Raw genomic sequence first — 19,290 nt, forward strand, 5'->3', positions numbered from 1 at the left:
TTTTCTCTCATTAAGATTCAGTGATGAAGAACTGGAACGAGTTCAAGAGCTGTTCTTTTGCTGAGAGTGATAATTCCAGTTTCATCCAAGTCAATGTCCTTGACCCTTTTACCCTGTGGCAATTCCCAATCGAAGAAGTAGAGGAGGTTCAACAGTCCCAACTCCACAGTGGCCATCCTCGTCTCAGGACATATTCTCTTACCAGAACCAACCGGTAATAGCTCAAACTCAAGTCGTTTGTCAGCTATGGAACTGTTGACAAATCTATCAAGATTAAACTCATCAGGGTCTGTCCAGACTTTTGGATCGCGTGCGATACCATGGACATTGATCATGATCAGGGCTTTCTTGGGAATATCATAACCTTGGATCTTGTCTCCAGACCATTGGCCACCTGGAGGCAAAAGTGGAATGGTTGGGTGTAATCGGAATGTCTCTTTAACCACGAGCCTTATGTAATGAAGCTGGTCTAGATCATCTTCCGTAACCCTCTCCTTCTTTTCCCCAAGTTTTGTCCTAATCTCGTCTTGCACTTGCTTCATAACTCTTGGGTTTCTGATAAGCTCTGTCATCGCCCAGACCAAAGTGGTGACACTTGTATTCACTTGCGCAAGAAACATGTCCTGACACATACGCATACAAGTAACATATTGTTAATTTTGGAAGTATCTTAAATCTCTGTACATCAGTAAAAAGACTAGCATTAGTTATCAAGAACGAACATCTAGAGGATGGGGGGATATGGTATAATTTTTAGGATAAGAAAAATTATTTTTTTCTAAAATAAAGATGTTTTTCTAAAGGAAAATGTAATTAGGATTTTGAGACTAATATAAATACGGATTTAAGAAATTATAAATTGATTCATTCACATAATCAATACAAAAACTCTAAACAGGTATTTGCCTAAATTCGTTTTGCATTCTTGAAAAGTTAGTTTGCATTTGTCGTTTATTCACTGCACATATCAAAGATGTGACTACTGTGGCATTCACATTACAGGTTTAACTATAAGTCAGAACTTACCGTGATGATTGTTTTGAGATAATCAGTTGTGAGCTTGATTGAATCTATGTCTTCCTCTTGCTCCTTTACCATATCGATCATCAGGTCGATGATGATATCCTGGTTTTCTAATACCATTCCCCCAGACTCGAGACGCTCATCAAGAATGCTCTGAAAGAAAGCGCTGAGTTCCGAAAACGCCTTTCTCGATCTCTTGCTCGGACCGAACATCCGGTCAATGGGCCGACCAAATCCATAAGGGAGCATTTCAGGGAAGGAACAATACTCTGTGAACATATCAAACCTCTTCACAAGTTCCCCGATGCTGTCATCATCGATAAACTTGCACTCTCCGAGATTTTTCCCGAACATGACTCTACACGTCGTATTAGAGACCAATGTGTAAAGGGTCTTCGTAAGATTCACCGGAGAACGTCTCAAAGCAGATTCAGAGAGTTTCTTGACGAACAAGTCACTCTCTTGCTCTCTGATATACCTGAAAGAATGAGTTTTCGTGTTAAAAAGTTTGATCAGAGCGATGTACTTTGAAGTTTCCCATTCTTCACCAGAAGACGCGAGGACAGTCTCTGGTGGGTCGCAACGTTCAAGATACTCCACCGCTGCTTCTTTAGATGAGATCACGACGATGTCTATTCAAAAAGTGATAAGCACCTCTGGCCCGTACTTTGGGGAAAATCCCGAAAAAATAAATGGAACATTTTGTTGACGCTGGGAAAGACTCCGATGAACGGAAGCCACTTTGGTCCCGGAGGAAGGTTGTCTTGTCCTGAAGGAAGTTCTCGTTTCGGGCGTTTGACATATTCTAAAATGAGTAACGGAATGAGACAGAGTAAGAAAGAGAGGAAACATAGGAAGATTGTCATTGTTTTGCTTTTTGGTTGGGCGGAAACAGAGTTTTGAATATGCGAAATATAAAGACAAAAGTTAGAATGACTTTAGACCAAAAGGTCTTAAAACAATGTAAAGATAGTCAGATTAGACTTTTTCCTGGATGATGACAAAACTTGGTAACGATTCATGACACATGTTGTTAGAGGGCAATACGTAACACATTCAAATTAAAGAATGACTATGATACCAAAGTCGTCGTTTGTTGAAACGTTGACGCCAGCTGACACAACAGTTAGTTAAATCAAATCACTGAGAGATTAGGGCTGTAGAAAGTAGAATGTTGGGTGTGTCACTTCTAGAGTAAATACTGAAGGGAAAATATCAGTTACTTCTATTTACTCTGAAATTTTACCAATTTAGGTAAAAACATTTTTCATGTTCTTACCTCTAGTTACTGTTAAAAGAAAGTAAAACCAACTAATAAATTATATTTACTCTAGTTTACTTTCTTTCTCACTTTTATTTTTCCTCTTGTTTTCGTTTTTTTTTACTTTTTTATTTATCTTATATTTTCTAATCACAGTCAACGCAGTTATCAAGACTCAAATAAAATTGACATGGTGGTGTGTTAGTTAATATGGAAAAAGTCATTAGTTTTTTTATTTAATTCATCTTTCATTTTGTTTTCTATGATATAATGGGTTTAAACCAACCGTAATAAAATTGAATATTTAAAAATTGCTCCAATGGCTAACTTTTGAATTTTTCGAGCTGGTTTTAACCTAGACAAGCTTAATTCTAAAATATCAGATTTTTACTTCGGAAATTTTCAAATTTTTGGATTTATATAACCAAACATAAATTAAATAATTTATAGAGCCGAGTGGATTCAAGCTACAAAACGGTCTTAGTTGACATATCTAATTCCATACATACAAGATTTAGTTCTATTTAATTTGCTTAACCTATTATACAAAGTGAACAAAAATCCAAACAACACAACCAGTAAAAAAAGAAAAGAAGATGAGAACATATACATATAACACATTGACGTTTTTTTGGGCAAACATATAACGCAATGACTATTTGTTGAAGTTATGAAGAAGTGGAACAAGCTCAAGAGTTGTTTTCTTGCTGATAATGATCGAACCAGTTTCTTCCAAGTCGATGTCTTTCACAGTCTTCCCTTCAGGCAACCCCCAGTTAAAGAAGTAAAGCAAATTCAACAGTCCCAACTCCACCGTGGCGATTCCCATATTCATCCCTGGACAGATTCTCCGACCAGAACCAAACGGTAAAAGCTCAAAGTTTAGTCCCCTGTAATCTACAGAACTGTCGAGAAACCTGTCAGGGTTAAACTCATCAGGGTTTGTCCAGAGTTTTGGATCGCGTGCTATCGAGTAAATGTTGATCATCATCTGGGATTTCTCGGGGATGTCGTAGCCTTGGATCTTGACTTGAGACATTGTTTCTCTTGGGAGTAAGAGTGGAGCTGCTGGGTGTAACCTGAATGTCTCCTTGACCACGAGTTTGAAGTAGTGAAGGTGGTTTAGATCATCTGCTGTTAGACTCTTCTTCTTGTCCCCAAGTGTTGTCCTAATCTCGCGTTGCACTTTCTCCATCACTCTCGGGTTTCTGATCAGCTCTGTCATGGCCCAGATCAGTGTGATGACGCTAGTGTTTACTCCAGCAAGAAATATGTCCTAAAGCAAGACGGAGACATGTTAACTTCAAATGTTTTCAAGCAGAACCAGGTCCTAGATGTAGCAAAATAAAAATACATGTTCCCAAAATATTAAATAAATTCCCTATGATAGACTTTTTAAGTTTTTTTCACAAAAATATATTTCAATGAAAAAAATAACCAAAATAAGTTTTATTAAAAAGTAAAAATAACCAAAATATGTATTTTTATCCAAGGGTTAACTAATATAGACTTAAATTTTAGAATTAATGGGTGGAGTTTTGGGGATAAGTTTTCAAATTTAAGAAAAAAATAAAATTTCAAAATAAAAAGGGTTATTTTGGTCATGTTCTTTTTTGAGTGCTATTTTTGTGATAAAAACTTAAAAATAGCTATTTGAGAAAATTGTTCACGTTTCAAAATAATCCATATTTTTTAAAAAATACATTTTTTAATTTTTTTTCATTGTATTATTAATTAGATAATAATGATACACTGTAGATTTTCAAATAATTAATCGTGTTTATCGAATTTTTTATTGGTTAAAATTGTAGGAAATAGTAAATCACAAAATAATTGATTTATAATCAAAATTTAATGTCTTTTTAGTTATGTATAAAAAAAACTCAAACACGTATTTTCTTGAAACAAAGGGTGTGTATAAATAATTTGACTCTTAAGTTGATCAAGAAAATATATGTACTAATCATTTTTGTCCAAAAAAAAATATATATATATGTACTAATCATTTATCAATTGTTTCAAACCTTATGAATATGGTTTAGAGTTTAAAGGTTTAGGAGGCCGGCAAGAACTTAAAAGTCGAAGAAGACTTACCGAGATAATTCCTTTGAAATGATCTGTGGTGAGCTTGAAAGAGTCACCATCTTTCTCTTGCTTCTTCATCAGATCAACCATCACATCAACAACATCAGGGTTCCCTGACACGGTTCTTCCAGGCTTAAGATGATCATCAAGAATGTTCTGGAAGAAAGTGTCTAGCTCCGAGAAAACATTGTTCAGTGTCTTGTTCTGTCCTGAAACTCGGTCGATAAGCCAACCCACTCGAGGAAAAAAGTCTGAGAAGGCAATACCATCCACGACCAACTCAAACTTGTGAACAAGATCCGCAACGTTGTCCTCATCAACGAACTCACACTTGTGAATATCTATCCCAAACGCAAGCCTACACACGATACTAGCAACAAGCGTGAAAAGGGTCTTCTTCAAATTCACAGGAGAGTGCGTCAGAGCAGATTCCGTTAGTTTCTTGACCAGCAAGTTATTCTCTTCCTCTCTGATGTAACTAAACGACTGAAACTTCTTCATGTTCAAAAGCTCCACAACCACGAGCTTCCTCAACGCTTTCCATTCCTCGCCGTAAGGAGCGAACCCTATGTCTTTAAAGTTGTAAGAGATCATTCTTGTCGCGACCGTCTCTGGTCGGCTGCAACACTCGAGATCTTGGGTCTTGAGAGCTTCCTCTGCTCCTTCTCTAGATGAGATCACGACCACGGGGACGAATCCGAAACGTAGAAGCATCACCTGACCGTACGTTTGGGAGAGGTTTCGAAAACACGCGTGAGGCAGGCCTTTGAGGTTGTGCAAGTTTCCGATGATGGGAAGCGTCTTGGGGCCTGGAGGAAGTTTCCATTTCGAGGGTTTGAGCTTTTTTGATATGATGAAAAAGGAAACTGAGAAGATAGGCAAAAGATAGAGAAAGTAAAGGAAGGTTGACATTGTTTTTGTTTCTTTCTGATGTGTTTCGGATGAAGAGCTGAGCTTAGATGAAAGCTAAAATATATAGACAATTATTTGTGTGTGTTTAACTCTATAGTGGAGTTGGAAAACGTGTTATACGATTTGAATAATCATTTGGCGATTTCCACAAGGCGACTTTTGCATTAATCAAGGTTTGTACGGACTCTAATACATACGTCAATGATTAAGATAGACAATGTATCCATCCGATTCAATCCAACTCCAACAGCTCCAAAAGTCTACTGTTATTTACTGCAGTGGGATAATAAAATCAAAAACATTTAAATCTTAAATCTTTTGTTGTGGTTGATAAGAATATTTTAATACCACTTGCGTCTATTTATTTATTTTATTATTTTTTTTTTAAAACAACCACTTGCGTCTATAAAGTTAGTAATTTAATCATTGTTCCTTTGGATATGATGTAACATGTAATTTTATATACGTACCCACATGTACCACTAGAAAAAGGTAGCATATTATTGGTTTCATTTAAATGACAATGAGCCGAAGCTAATAGATTAAGTAAAAAAATCAATGATAGCAGCAATTGATGAAAGTTTAAAAGCGAAAATAAAATTTATATATTAGAAAATTCAGAATTACTGCAAATTATATAGGGGAATAACATTTAAAAATTATTTTATGGATTTAATAAAAGAACCAATAATAAATTCTTCCTTAATAAAATAAAAAAGATTTTACTAATTTTTTACTAATTTTTATCAAGACTACTAAGATTAAATATTAATTATTTACTCTTTATAAAAAGGTTTACAAATAACATACAAGTTATGTGATATACTTTTGTTATGAAAAATTTCATAGATAGAGTTATTTTGACACATAATTTTTTCTTATATATATACTAGCAAATTTTTTTAGTTTTTTTCGCTGATATCATCATATTTTATAGAGAAAAAATTTAATATAAAGTTGAGTTTTTCGCAGTTTTATAATTTAACGGACAAGATTTTTTCCATAAGATTTGATATCATCGAACTGTTTTAACAAATGAAGTGTCTTTATTCGATACACTCTTTACATATCTTTTAAGTTTCCAACGATGCATTTTCACACGTTTCTTTTAATTTTTTAACAATGCAACATTACATGTCTTTTTTTTTTAACTTTTTGAACTACACACATTATGGTCGGCTTGCCTCCATAATATATCTCACAATTTATGTATGATAAAAACTTAATAAATATATGAGATATATAAAATAATATAATTTTTGAAAAAAGTAAAATGAAAATATAACTATTAGATATATATTTTCACTATATTGTTAAAACAATTTGAAATTTTAGTAAAAATATTATATATTTCGATTAGTTTCCTAGTATTGATGATGAAAAAAAATGTACTTTTCCTGAAAATACTCGACTACAAATTTACAATGGCAATAAAAAGTTTACTTTAATAAAAGAAATTTAATACTCCAATAAAGACAAACCTTTATTTTTGAAACGCTCTTTTGAAGATGGAACCGTAACCGCTTCAATCGTATAAATACTAAACGATATCGAAAGTTACCACTTTTCTCTCTCTCTCTCGCTTTCGATCACTCCCGCCGATACAATCCTCCGGCGACTCAAAACCAATCCACGGTGAGTTCTTCAGAAACCCAATCCATCGAGTCTTTCGTTTCATTTGTAGTATAAAGTTTTGTGATTGATTAGGGAAACTCTTCAACGCCTAGGATTCGATCAAGATCTCTTTTTTTATATGTTGTTTGTTGTTTGTTGATGCTCTTAGGGTTTCGTTTCGTGATGTCTGGGCGAGATAGGATCAGCGGATTGCCGGAATCTCTGTTAACTCACATACTCTCACATCTTCCGACAAAACAATCGGTCCAGACAAGTGTTTTGTCTAAGAGATGGGAGAATGTGTATTTAAGCGTACCCGGTCTTGACTTAGACTGCTCTGTTCTTCCTAATTATGATGCTGATGAAGTGCTCTTAAGCTTCTTAACCTTCATTGACAAGCTTCTCGAGTTTAGCCCTGAGCTAAGTCTGTTTAAAGTGAAGATTAAGTGCAGGAACACGATGATAGACGGGTTCACGGACCGGATCGGTACAATGATTGACCGGGGGACACAGCATCTAGATGTTGTGAGCAGTACAGATTATTATGAGGACACTCTTAGTGATCTCTTACCTGTTGTTGACTTCATGCCTATGAATCTCCTCACGAGCAAGACATTGGTTTACTTAAAGCTCTCCTCTTCTGGTCTTATGGATCCTGGTTTTGTGTCCATGCCTTGTCTCAGATTCTTGCATCTTGAAGAAGTTAAATGGCTTGTGCATCTGGAGAAGCTTGTGTCGGGATGTCCTGTGCTTGAGGAGCTGACTTTGGTGAGGGATCTGGATGATGAGTATTCACGTCGGCATGAGGAGTTTACGGCTATGCGGGTGAGGTCTCGGAGCTTGAAGAAGTTTCGTGTGCCGCTTAAGCACAGATGGGATTGCAGTTCGGAAGTGAGATGCACACTTGAGATTGATGCTCCAGGGCTAGAGCATATGAGTCTAGGAGAAGATCAGTTTGATAGCGTCGTGGTAAAGAAACTGTCTTGTTTGTTGGAGGTTGAGCTTGATATCAAGTTTGTTGTCAACTTTGGCGAGTTTTTTGATCCGTCGGATGCATCAAAGAGAACTGAAATCCGCGGGTTTCTCAATGGGATATCGAGTGTAAGACATATGATCATCTCTGCCAAAACAGTGAAGGTATATATATATATATGGACTTTTTTATATTCAAAACCTCTCACTTGCTTGTATTATATTTATTATATATTCGTGTTGCAGGCCCTTGATCTTTACTCAAAAGAAGGAATGATTCCTAAATTCAACAACTTATCCCGTTTAGAAGCAGTGTTCCATGGCAAGTTATTGCAGTTTATGCCAGCCTTGCTTGAGTGTTGCCCCAATCTCAAACACCTAGTCTTGGTAAAACCATTATTGTTGTCCTTATGTTTTTATGGATATGTGTATTATTCAATACTCTGCTCTTTTTTTGTGTGTGTGTGTTTGCAGAAGGTTCTTCATTCAGAGGAGATGGAGGAGGGATTGGAACTCACAGATGTGCCGCGGTGTGTGTCATCGACTCTAGAGTGTGTTGAGATACAAGAACAACTTGAATTGGAGGAAGGGAAGATGAAAGCAACAAGTTACTTTCTTGGAAACTCAGCAATACTCAAGAAACTCATCCTGAGCCCCACAGCTTATGATCCTCGATATGTTGTGGAATCAGAAATAGTCGACAAGGTTAATAAACTCACAAAACGTTCTACAGGATGTGAAATTATCATTCGAGCCATGGAGGAGGTCGTTATCATTTGATGAGTCTTCTTCTTAGTTCTGGTTGGATTCATTTTGACCATTGGTGCTGATACAAGTTCTTCATATTCAGTAATGACTCTGCATGCAATCCTCTTTTCCTTTTTTTTTCAAAAGTCCTAACCTCAGTTTGTTGGATGTCTTTTTTTTCTCATAAATTTCAGTTTGGTTACTCTTGGTTTTATATGTTTTACGGCTATAAAAATATCCAAAAAATTAGGTATTATACAGCTCATTTAAAAATAACTAGATTTATTTAATATATATTTTAACATCTATTTAACTATGTTATTACAATGATGAGACATAGACGATATGATATATCTGGTTTGAGTTTAAAAATGTTGATTTAAATACAAAAATATTTTAAATAAATGTTTTTTTTTAAATTAACAAAATATTTGTAACGTTGTTAATGAATTTTTTTATTATAATATATTTAATATTCTGCGCACAAATCAAAATTTAGTTATATATATATATATATATTAAATTTAATTAAATAATTGATCCACAGTTCATTCGCAGTTAATCCAATAGTCTGGTCTAGTGTCATGTTGATTTTAAAATATTGATTTAAATATTTTTACTTTTTATATTTTTTTGATAATATACATTTTATTCAACTTTGCCAAAATGTTATATGATTTTTGATGTTTTAATGTAAGCATTTTTTTTTTGAGAATTATTATTTTTTGGTAAAATATCTCTTCAAATCAAAAAGTTCATTCAGCTTTTGATTTGAATCATGTGGTCCACATTTGCATAGACAAAAATATTACTAAATAATAAATATGAGAAAAATCAGATGTATTTACTTGTTAGGCGAAATTGATTTGATTCAATAATGTTTTCTAAATATAACTTAACGAATTTCTAAATGAGGTAAAAATGCAGTGACATTTTCTATAATCATGAATATAAATGTTTGATAGATATTGCCTTTTTTAAATCTTATAATAATATATGCGCTATAAAGTTTTATTTTACGAACACTCAATGTCTAGATTTACGAATCTAACAATTACTTTATAAATTTCAACATTAATAATGATGATATATAATATTACCATAAAAAGGATAGTTTTAAGGTTGCTATATAGATTTAAGATTAGTGTATAGTCGAATTAATTATATATATAGTATATCTTCTTTTAAATTCTTACGTAGAATTAAGTTGGTTACAACACAATATTTCCTCTCTGATGTAACTAGAAGACTGAAACTTCTTCATGTTCAAAAGCTTCATGTTTGTTTGCTACTCTGCATATTTCGTCTTCCTCTCCACTCCAACAAGCTTACGTGCGTCTCTCCCATCCCACCTGCTCCCAACTCGTCGCCTTTCCTCTTCGCTCTCCAAAGAGGTTTCGCATCTCTCTCCTCCCGCTTCTTTCCCTTCTTACACTTCTCCTTAAACTGTATCCACAGACATCTGCAAAATTTGTTCTTTTTAAACTGTAACCGCTTCAAACGTATAAATACTAAACGATATCGAAAGTTCCATGAATTACAGTCGTTTCCCATGAATTTTACAATGACATTTAACATGAAGATTTAACCAATAAAAGAAATATTTTTTTGTCAAAAAAATAAAAGAAATATTTATAATATATTCGACAATAAAGATTAAAGACAGCCTTCAATTTCATTTTTGAAACGCTCTCATGGAACCGGAACCGCTTCAACCGTATAAATTCTGAATAATCAGTTCCGTTTTCAGACAAAAAGTTGTCACTTTTCTCTCTCTCTCTCTCGCTTTCGATCACTCCCGCCGATACAATCCTCCGGCGGCTCAAAACCAATCCACGGTGAGTTCTTCAGAAACCCAATCCATCGAATCTTTCGTTTCATTTGTAGTCTAAAGTTTTGTGATTTATTAGAGAAACTCTTTCAATCAAAGATTCCTTTTTTATGCTGTTTGTTGTTTGTTGATGCTCTTAGGGTTTCGTTTCGTGATGTCTGGGATGGATCGGATCAGCGAGTTGCCGGAATGTTTGTTAACTCAAATACTCTCATACCTTCCGACAAATCAATCGGTGCAGACAAGTGTTTTGTCCAAGAGATGGGAGAATCTGTATTTAAGCGTTCCCGGTCTTGACTTAAATTGCTCTGTTCTTCCTAATTATGATGCTGATGAAGTGATCTTAAGCTTCTTAAGCTTCATTGACAAGCTTCTCGAGTTTAGCCCTGAGTCAGTTCTGTTTAAAGTCAAGGTTCAGTGCAGAGACACAATGATAGATGGGTTCAGGGATCGGATCGGTATGATGATTGACCGGGGGACACAGCATCTTGATGTTGTGAGCAGTACCCATTGTTTAGAGGACGACAATTTTCACTATCCTATTGTTGATATGATGCCTATGAATCTCTACACGAGCAAGACATTGGTTTACTTAAAGCTCTCCTCTTCTGGACTTATGGATCCTGGTTTTGTTTCCATGCCTTGTCTTAAATTCATGCATCTTGAAGAAGTCAAATGGCGTGTGCATCTGGAGAAGCTTCTCTCAGGGTGTCCTGTTCTTGAGGAGCTGACATTGTCGAGGGATATGGATGATGATTATGCAATTGGGAATGAAGAGTTTATGGTTATGCGTGTGAGGTCTCAGAGCTTGAAGAGGTTTAGTGTGCTGCCGCTTAGGCAGGCAAGGGATTACCATTCCAGAGTGGAATGCACACTTGAGATTGATGCTCCTGGTCTTGAGCATATGAGTCTCGGAGAAGATCAGTTTGATAGGATTGTGGTAAAGAAGCTGCCTTCTTTGTTGGTGGTTGAGCTTGATATCAAGTTCTTTGTCAAGGTTGGCGTGCTTTTTAATACTTGGGACGTATCAAAGAGCAATGAGATCCGTGATTTTCTCAATGGGATATCGAGTGTTGGACATATGATCATCTCTGGGATGACAGTGCATGCCTTTGAACATTACTCAAAAGCAGGAATCATCCCCAAGTTCAACAACTTGTCCCGTTTACAAGCAGTGTTCCATGGCAAGTTATTGCAGTTTCTGCCAGCCTTTCTTGAGTGTTGCCCCAATCTGAAGCACCTAATCTTGGTAAAAACATTACTGTTGTCCTTATGTTTTTTTTTTATGGATGTGTGTTTTTAAAAACCCAGCTTTTTTTTTTGTGTTGTTTACAGAAGGTTCTTTATCCAGAGGAGATGGATGAGGGATTGGAACTCACAGATGTTCCACGGTGTGTCTCAACGACTCTTGAGTGTGTTGAGATTCAAGAAAAATTACAGTGGGAGGAAGGGAAGATGAAAGCAACAAGTTACTTTCTTGGAAACTCAGCAGTACTGAAGAAACTCATTCTGAGCCCCACAGCTTATGATCCTCGAGATGTTCTGGAATCAGAAATATGGGAGAAGGTTAATAAACTCACAAAACGTTCTACAGGATGTGAAATTATCATTCGAGCCATGAAGGAGGAGGTCGTTATCATTTGATGAGTCTTCTTCTTAGTTCTGGTTGGATTCATTTTTACCATTGGTGCTGATACAAGTTCATATTCAGTATGACTCTGCAATCTTCTCTTCCTTTTCTTTTCCAAAAGTCCTAACCTCAGTTTGTTGGATGTCTTTTGGATAAATGATGATCTTGCATTCCCATAAAATTTCAGTTTGGTTACTCTTGGTTTTATATGTTTTACGTCTATAAAAAATTAGGTATTATGCAGCTCACTTTAAAAAAAAATAGATTTTCACCCGCACGAAATATTTAATATTTTTTTAATGTCTGATTAATTATGCTATTACACGATAAAAAATATTACATAGACGATCTGATATGCAACAGTGCAACATATTACACGATAAGAAATATTTACATAGTTTAAATAAACATTTTTAAAAAATTAACAAAACACTTGCAACGTTGTTAATGAAAATTTCATCAGCACTTAAAAGCGCAGATAAAAATTTAACTATATATTAAAATTTATTAAACTATTGACCTATAGTCCCATTCACGGTTAACCCAATAGTCTGGTTTGTCGGGTTGAATTAAAAATATTAATTTAAATATTTTTAATTTTTTTATAATATACATTTTTATTCAACTTTACCAAAAATGATATATGATTTATGGTTTAACGTAATCATTTTTTTCTTGTGAATTGTTATTTTTTGTAAAATATTTCTTCAAATCAAATGGTTCATTCAACTTTTGATTTGAATCGTGTGGCCCATATTTACAAAATATTATATATATAATAAATATAAGAAAAATCAGATGTATTTATTTGTTAGGCGAAATTAATTTGATTCAAAAATGTTTTCTAAATATACCTTAACGAATTTCTAAATGAAGTAAAAATACAGTGACATTTTCTAAAATCATGAACATAAATGTTTGATAGATATTTGCCTTTTTTAAATCTTACAATAATAATTGCGCTATAAAGTTTTATTTTACGAACACAATATGTCTAGATTTATGATCTAACAATTACTTTATAAATTTCAACATTAATAATGATGATATATAATATTACCATAAAAATGATAGTTTTAAGGTTGCTATATAGATTTAAGATTAGTGTATAGTCGAATTAATTATATATATAGTATATCTTCTTTTAAATTCTTACGTAGAATTAAGTTGGTTTCAACATAATATTTCCGTTTTAATAAGATAGATTTTTTTCGTACGAATATCTCAATAGAAATTATAACTAAACTATGAATAAAAACATAGAAAATAGAACAACTCCAGTTCAACTCCGGTATGGAAGCGTTAGACCGAATCAAAGCAAATTCAATTCCAGTTAAGACAACTGAGATTGGTTTGGTTTGGTCTACAAAGACCATTCCTATGCACGCGCTAGAGGATTAAGCCACACAATCGACGTGTTTGTTTGCTACTCTGCATATTTCGTCTTCCTCTCCACTCCAACAAGCTTACGTGCGTCTCTCCCATCCCACCTGCTCCCAACTCGTCGCCTTCCTCTTCGCTCTCCAAAGGTTTCGCATCTCTCTCCTCCCGCTTCTTTCCCTTACACTTCTCCTTAAACTGTATCTACAGACATCTGCAAAATTTGTTCTTTCTGAATTTTTTTTTATGGGTTTCATTTCGTTTCGTTGATTTACGAGTTTACAGTTTTGAGCTCTGTAGAAGAGTAAAGACCTCAACTTTTCTGATCTTCTCTTTTAGTTAGCGAAATGTCGTTGGATTTGAGTTAGGGTTTTGTGTTCTGTAGCTCAGTCTCACTAAAGTTGGTGTCTTTATGATCCCCTGGGTTGTTTCTTACTCTGATCTTTCCAAAGATGTGAACTTTTAGTAAGTTTATGTAACTGGGTTAGTGAATCTCAGGTTCTGAATGGGTCTTGTGTGTTCTGTAGCTCAGTCTTACTAAAGTTCGTGTCTTTATGATGTTCTCTGTTGTTTTCTTACTCTGAGCTTTGTAGAGGAGTAAAAACGTCAACTTTTTTCATGATCTTCTCTTTTGGGTAACGAAAATGTCGTTGGATTTGAGTTAGGGTTTTCTCTGAGCTCAGTCTCTACTAAATTTCATGTGTTTGTAACTTCCCTGTGTCGTTCTTCTTCGTCTAAGCTTTCAAAAGATGTAAACTTTTAGTAGGTTTATGTGAATTTCAGGTATAAGGTTCAGTGATTAGTGTTAATTATATATGTATTTATACCAAGTTCCTTTGCATCTTTGTGGTTGCAGGTTGCAATGTATTCAAGAAGAGAGCTGGATGATTTGGAGTACAGATACTACTCTGAAATGAAAGATGGAACTCGCAAGGTCAAGATCTCTGACTCTCTCTTCAGGTGTCCCTTCTGCTACTTAGACCGCAAGCGTGATTACAACTTTGACGACTTGCTTCGTCATGCTTACAACATCAGCGGTAGTTCCCGCACTAAGGATGGGCGAGAGATAGCTAGACATCTCGCACTTGAGAGATACATGAAGAAGTATCTCCGCCCTCTGGAAAGACCATCATCAGATGTCTCTTCTCTTCATACAGAGGTGTTAACCGGAAGCTGGATAACAGCAGGCTCATCAAGCTCTGCTGCAGGGGAAGTGAATAGCAGCGTTGTCAAATCCAGTTCACCATGTATCGCTGAAGCTGAACCTATGTCTGTCTCAGGAGGAGATGATCCTGTACCAAGCGGTGAAGAAAGACAGATGTTTTCTCCTAAACACAACTCCTCTTTGAGCAACCAAGACAATACACACCCTTCCAAAAGAGCTTGCCTCACTGCTGGTGGTAAAGAGGGAGAAGAACCTGTCCAACAGAGTGGTCTCAGCCATGGTGCTCCAAGATATCCTCAGAGGCGTGATCCTTTGGCTGCTCGTAATGATGGTCTGATGTTTGTGCATCCATGGAAAGGGATCTTGGCCAACATCAGTAGAACTTTTATTGAGAAGACAAGGAAGTTCGCTGGCGAGAGTGGAAGCAAAATTAGGGAAGAGTTTGTTAGCAAAGGGTTTAATCCCCACAAGGTCGAGCCACTGTGGAACGGCAGAGTTGGTTTCACAGGTTTTGCGATTGTTTACTTTGGCAAAGACTGGGAAGCTTACAGGAACGCCACCATGTTTGAGAAGCACTTTGAAGTCAATCAGTGTGGGAAGAGAGACTACGATTCTGCACGTGATCGTGGCGAAGAGCTTTACGGTTGGATAGCAAAAAGGGAGGACTACTACTCGAGAACTGTAGTTGGAGACCACCTCAGGAAGCAAGGGGACTTGGTGACTGTTTCTGGAAAAGAGGCAGAGCAACAAAGAAGGGCATTCACGCTTGTCTCCAACTTGGAAAACACACTCGAGACCAAAAGCACTAACCTTGAAGAAATAGAGAGCAAGTACAAAGAAACCAGTACAGAGCTTCAGAGGAGTATGAAAGAGAAGGATGAAATGATCAACGCTCATAATGAAAGTATGTTTTTTCTCTCTCTCTTACTTACTGATGAAATTAAATTAGTATTCTCAAGCTTAATTTGTTTTTTAACTAATTTTTCAATGTTTAGAGATGAGTAGCATGCAGCAAAAGGCGCGTGATTATTTGGCGAGTGTGAAAAATGAACATGAAAAGGCAGCTCAGCATCTGGAAGCTCAAAGGAAAGAGTTTGAAGAGAGGGAGAGATATCTTGATAAATGTCAAACGCTGAACAAAACTGAGCGACGAAAGCTTCAATGGCAAAAACAGAAGGTAATGTTCAACATCCTTTGTACAATCCCTTTTTCTTTGTTAAAGTTTTCGCAATGAAATCTTTTAAATTGATTTGTCAGAACTTAATGGCTACTGAAGAGCAAAACAAAGCTGATGAAGAAATGACGAGATTGGCTAAACAGCAACAGGTATAGGCTTTTTCTTTTATTGCATGGATAATGTTGAAGTTGCAGTGTCTGTTTTGATTTGCTGGCTGTTTGTTTTGGCAGAGGGAGAAAGATGAGTTACGTGAGAGAGTCAAAAAGCTGGAGAAAAAACTAGATGATGAGCTGGCATTGGAGCTGGAGATAGAGAGAATGAGGGGTGGGCTGCAGGTGATGGGACACATGGAAGATCCTGATATGAAGGAAGAGATAGAAAAGACAAAGGAAAAACTAAAGGAGAAAGAAGAGGAGTCAGAGTTCCAAGAGTCACTCTATCAAGCTCTTGTTGTTAAACATGGCTACACTAACGACGAGCTTCAGGATGCTCGCAAGGCGTTGATCAGAGTAAGCAATTCTCATCCTCTCTCGCTGTGTCTTTCTTCCTGTAAGGGGAAGAAGTGCTTTGCCATTTGATGTTGTGATACTAACCACGTTTAAGCTATGTGTGCAGTCAATGCAAGAGTTGACCTTACGTGGTCAGATCTCTGTGAAGAGAATGGGAGCTTTGGATGAGAAACCTTTCCAAAAACTAACTAAAGAGAGATATCCAGCAAAAGAGGCTGATGTAGAAGCAGCAAAGCTTTGTTCCTTATGGGACAACCACTTGAGAGACTCGGCTTGGCATCCGATTAAGGTCGTCCTAATAGACGGAAACCACAAGGTAACAACAATACAATTCAATACACCTCCTTTTCTCTCTCTCTCTTAAACAATGCTGTATACAAATTTTGGCAGGAGGTGCTGAATGAAGAGGATGAGAAGCTGCAGGAACTGAAGAAAGGGCTGGGGGATGAAGTGTTTGAAGCAGTGACACAAGCGCTGATGGAGAGGAACGAGTACAATGGAAGTGGAAGGTACATAGTGCCTGAGCTTTGGAACTTTAAAGAAGGAAGAAAATCAACTCTCAAAGAAGGTGTGGTTTATCTGATGAAGTTGTGGACGCACCTCAAGCCAAAGCCCAAGCGTAAGTAACAAGCAAAAAAAGAATCTGAAACCGAGTTTGTTGCTGATGGGTTGATACTCCTATATTAAGACTTAAGTGAGTTTTTATGATTTATATTCCACAAGAGTAGAGAGACGGTAATTAAGGTGAGATCTTGGATGCAGATGTTTATAATCTAATGTGCTTGGTTTATGACTTCGTTCCCCTGAATTACATATAACAAACAGCTATTTAAAAATGTTTACAACGCTTATTTGTTTTATGCCTTCACAATTTACATGTGTTCTTATTACATACAACTAAAATCAGTGGGTGCTTACATCATCTTTAGGCTTGTGGAGATTGTTTCCTGTGTCATGAAGACACAATATAAGTAAGAAAATGCAGAGTTCACAAACTAAACCGAACCGAGCCGACTCCAAACCAGAATGTTTTAATTGATTAAAACTGAACCAAATTATGTTTATAACTGTGGTAGTTGCTAGTTTTTATAAAAGCATAAGTACAAATCTACCAACAAGTGCATTAAACACAGTTCTTAAGAGATGTTTCTGATGAAAGTTGGAGCTTAGTGTGACAAGACGTGTTGCACAAGAAAGTAAAAGTACATTATCAGATTTTCAGTGGCGAGTAACTTGAACGAGGTCAAGAGCAACTTCGTTGTCTTTAATGATCCTCTCAGCTTCTACCTCTTCCGGCAATCCCCAATCAAAGAAGTAAAGTAAATTTAACAACCCTAATTCAACAAGTGTGATTCCCATTGCCATCCCTGGACAGATTCTCCGACCAGAACCAAACGGTAATAGCTCAAAGTTCAATCCCTTGTAATCTACAGAACTGTCGAGAAACCTGTCAGGGTTAAACTCGTCAGGGTTTGTCCAGAGTTTTGGATCTCGTGCAATCGCGTAGACATTGATCATGATCTGAGTTTTGGTGGGAATGTCGTAGCCTTGGATCTTGACTTGAGATATTGTCTCTCTTGGGAGCAAAAATGGAACTGCTGGGTGCAATCTGAATACCTCTTTAACCACAAGCTTGAAGTAATGAAGCTTTGTGAGATCTTGTTCTGTGATTCTCTCCTTATTGTCTTCTAGGTTTGTCTGAATCTCGTCTTGGACTTTCTTCATCACTCTAGGGTTTCTGATTAGTTCCGTCATTGCCCATATCATTGTGAAGGCGCTTGTGCTAACCCCTGCAATAAATATGTCCTGGTAATAAAAGATACCGTGAGTCACAAGTCTTTGACAAATCTTTCCCAAAATAGAAACAAAAAAAAAAAACATTACCGAGATCATTCCTTTCAGATGATCCGTGGTGAGCTTGAACGAGTCTCCATCTCTCTCTTGCTCCATCATATCGATCATCACGTTGATTATACCATACCTCTCTACATCTCTTCTCACAGGCCTTAGATGATCATTGAGAATGTTCTGAAAGAAAGTGTCAAGCTCCGAGAAAACATGATCCAGTCTCTTGCTCTGACCAGAGATCCAGTCCATGAATCTACCGATCCCTCCCGGGAAAAAGTCAGAGAACATAGAAGTCATCTCGAGTATCTCCGACTTGTGCACAAGATCCACGATGCTATCTTCATCTATGAACTCACACTCATGTAGATTTATCCCAAACGCGATCCTACATACAATACTTCCAACTAATGCGTGAAGGGTTCTCTTCAGACTTACCAGAGATCGGTTCGAAGCAGAGTCCATCAGTTTCTTGACCAACAAGTCATTCTCTTCCTCTCTTATATGCCTAAAGGAGTGAAACTTTTTTGTGGTGAAGAGCTCGACCACTGAGAGCTTCCGCATCGCCTTCCACTCTTCACCGTACGGAGCGAATCCGATGTCTTTAAAGTTGTAAGAGATCTTTCTTGTCCCTTCTGTCTCTGGTCGGCTACAACAGTCTAGGTCGTGGATCTTGAGTACTTCCTCCGCTGCTTCTTTAGATGAGATCACCACCACGGGAACGAAGCCAAAACGCATAAGCATCACTGGTCCGTAAGTTTGGGAGAGGTTCCTGGGAGGTAAGTCATGGAGTTGGTGTAAGTTTCCGATGATCGGAAGCTTCTTTGGTCCCGGAGGCAGCTTCCATTTCGAAGGTTTGAGATTTTTCAAGAAGATTAAGAAAAGAGGTAAGAGGAAAAAGAGACAGAGGAACATTGCCATTTTCGTTATACTAAGTTGAAGAATTTAACAATTTATTTATACATAGTTACTATATATCTTACAATAAATATGGGTATTTTGCTAATAATTGTAGATGATCCAAAAGTAATCGATTAAAATAAAGAAACCAGGCCGACAAAAACAAAATAAAGAAACCACAACTCTTACGTGTTCTAGAGGTGGATTCATGATTGACACGAATCAATCTTCGAATATAT

General features: G+C 36.5%; 5 protein-coding genes and 1 pseudogene across 7 annotated transcripts; 3 read left to right on the top strand and 3 right to left on the bottom strand.

Moving 5' to 3' along the window:
* Window positions 1–17: 17 nt before the first annotated feature.
* On the bottom strand, window positions 18–2,445 carry LOC106398433 (annotated as a pseudogene).
* Window positions 2,446–2,710: 265 nt separating this feature from the next.
* On the bottom strand, window positions 2,711–5,617 carry LOC106399846 (cytochrome P450 71B7). Its single transcript, XM_013840294.3, has 2 exons — window positions 4,379–5,617; window positions 2,711–3,560 (listed from the first exon to the last, which is right to left on the bottom strand). The coding sequence occupies exons 1-2, from the start codon at window positions 5,279–5,281 to the stop codon at window positions 2,940–2,942; spliced, it is 1,524 nt and encodes a 507-aa protein (XP_013695748.2). The 5' UTR covers window positions 5,282–5,617; the 3' UTR covers window positions 2,711–2,939.
* Window positions 5,618–6,758: 1,141 nt separating this feature from the next.
* LOC106397645 (F-box/FBD/LRR-repeat protein At1g13780) lies at window positions 6,759–8,828 on the top strand. The gene is made up of 4 exons (XM_013838265.3): window positions 6,759–6,916; window positions 7,065–8,032; window positions 8,114–8,254; window positions 8,342–8,828. Exons 2-4 carry the CDS (start codon window positions 7,079–7,081, stop codon window positions 8,645–8,647), a joined length of 1,401 nt encoding a protein of 466 aa, XP_013693719.2. The 5' UTR covers window positions 6,759–6,916; window positions 7,065–7,078; the 3' UTR covers window positions 8,648–8,828.
* A 1,033-nt stretch (window positions 8,829–9,861) lies between these two features.
* LOC106397360 (factor of DNA methylation 4-like) lies at window positions 9,862–17,157 on the top strand. 2 transcript variants are annotated; one of them, XM_048741779.1, is made up of 7 exons: window positions 9,862–10,008; window positions 14,312–15,524; window positions 15,616–15,797; window positions 15,878–15,946; window positions 16,028–16,306; window positions 16,413–16,622; window positions 16,697–17,157. In XM_048741779.1, exons 1-7 carry the CDS (start codon window positions 9,877–9,879, stop codon window positions 16,931–16,933), a joined length of 2,322 nt encoding a protein of 773 aa, XP_048597736.1. In that variant the 5' UTR covers window positions 9,862–9,876; the 3' UTR covers window positions 16,934–17,157. The 2 variants fall into 2 exon arrangements, with proteins under 2 accessions (XP_048597736.1, XP_013693404.2); XM_013837950.3 differs by lacking the exon at window positions 9,862–10,008 and adding an exon at window positions 13,364–13,604.
* LOC106412159 (F-box/FBD/LRR-repeat protein At1g13780-like) lies at window positions 10,231–12,272 on the top strand. Of its 2 annotated transcripts, none has more exons than XM_013838198.3 (3): window positions 10,231–10,452; window positions 10,586–11,694; window positions 11,781–12,272. In XM_013838198.3, the coding sequence occupies exons 2-3, from the start codon at window positions 10,600–10,602 to the stop codon at window positions 12,087–12,089; spliced, it is 1,404 nt and encodes a 467-aa protein (XP_013693652.2). In that variant the 5' UTR covers window positions 10,231–10,452; window positions 10,586–10,599; the 3' UTR covers window positions 12,090–12,272. The 2 variants fall into 2 exon arrangements, with proteins under 2 accessions (XP_013693652.2, XP_013708506.2); XM_013853052.3 differs by having other exon boundaries at window positions 11,784–12,272.
* A 315-nt stretch (window positions 17,158–17,472) lies between the features above and the next one.
* LOC106399656 (cytochrome P450 71B29-like) lies at window positions 17,473–19,090 on the bottom strand. Its single transcript, XM_013840112.3, has 2 exons — window positions 18,191–19,090; window positions 17,473–18,112 (listed from the first exon to the last, which is right to left on the bottom strand). Exons 1-2 carry the CDS (start codon window positions 19,070–19,072, stop codon window positions 17,525–17,527), a joined length of 1,470 nt encoding a protein of 489 aa, XP_013695566.2. The 5' UTR covers window positions 19,073–19,090; the 3' UTR covers window positions 17,473–17,524.
* Between the last annotated feature and the right edge of the window lie 200 nt (window positions 19,091–19,290).

This window comes from Brassica napus, chromosome A9 (genome assembly GCF_020379485.1).
Source record: "Brassica napus cultivar Da-Ae chromosome A9, Da-Ae, whole genome shotgun sequence".
NCBI lineage: Eukaryota > Viridiplantae > Streptophyta > Magnoliopsida > Brassicales > Brassicaceae > Brassica > Brassica napus.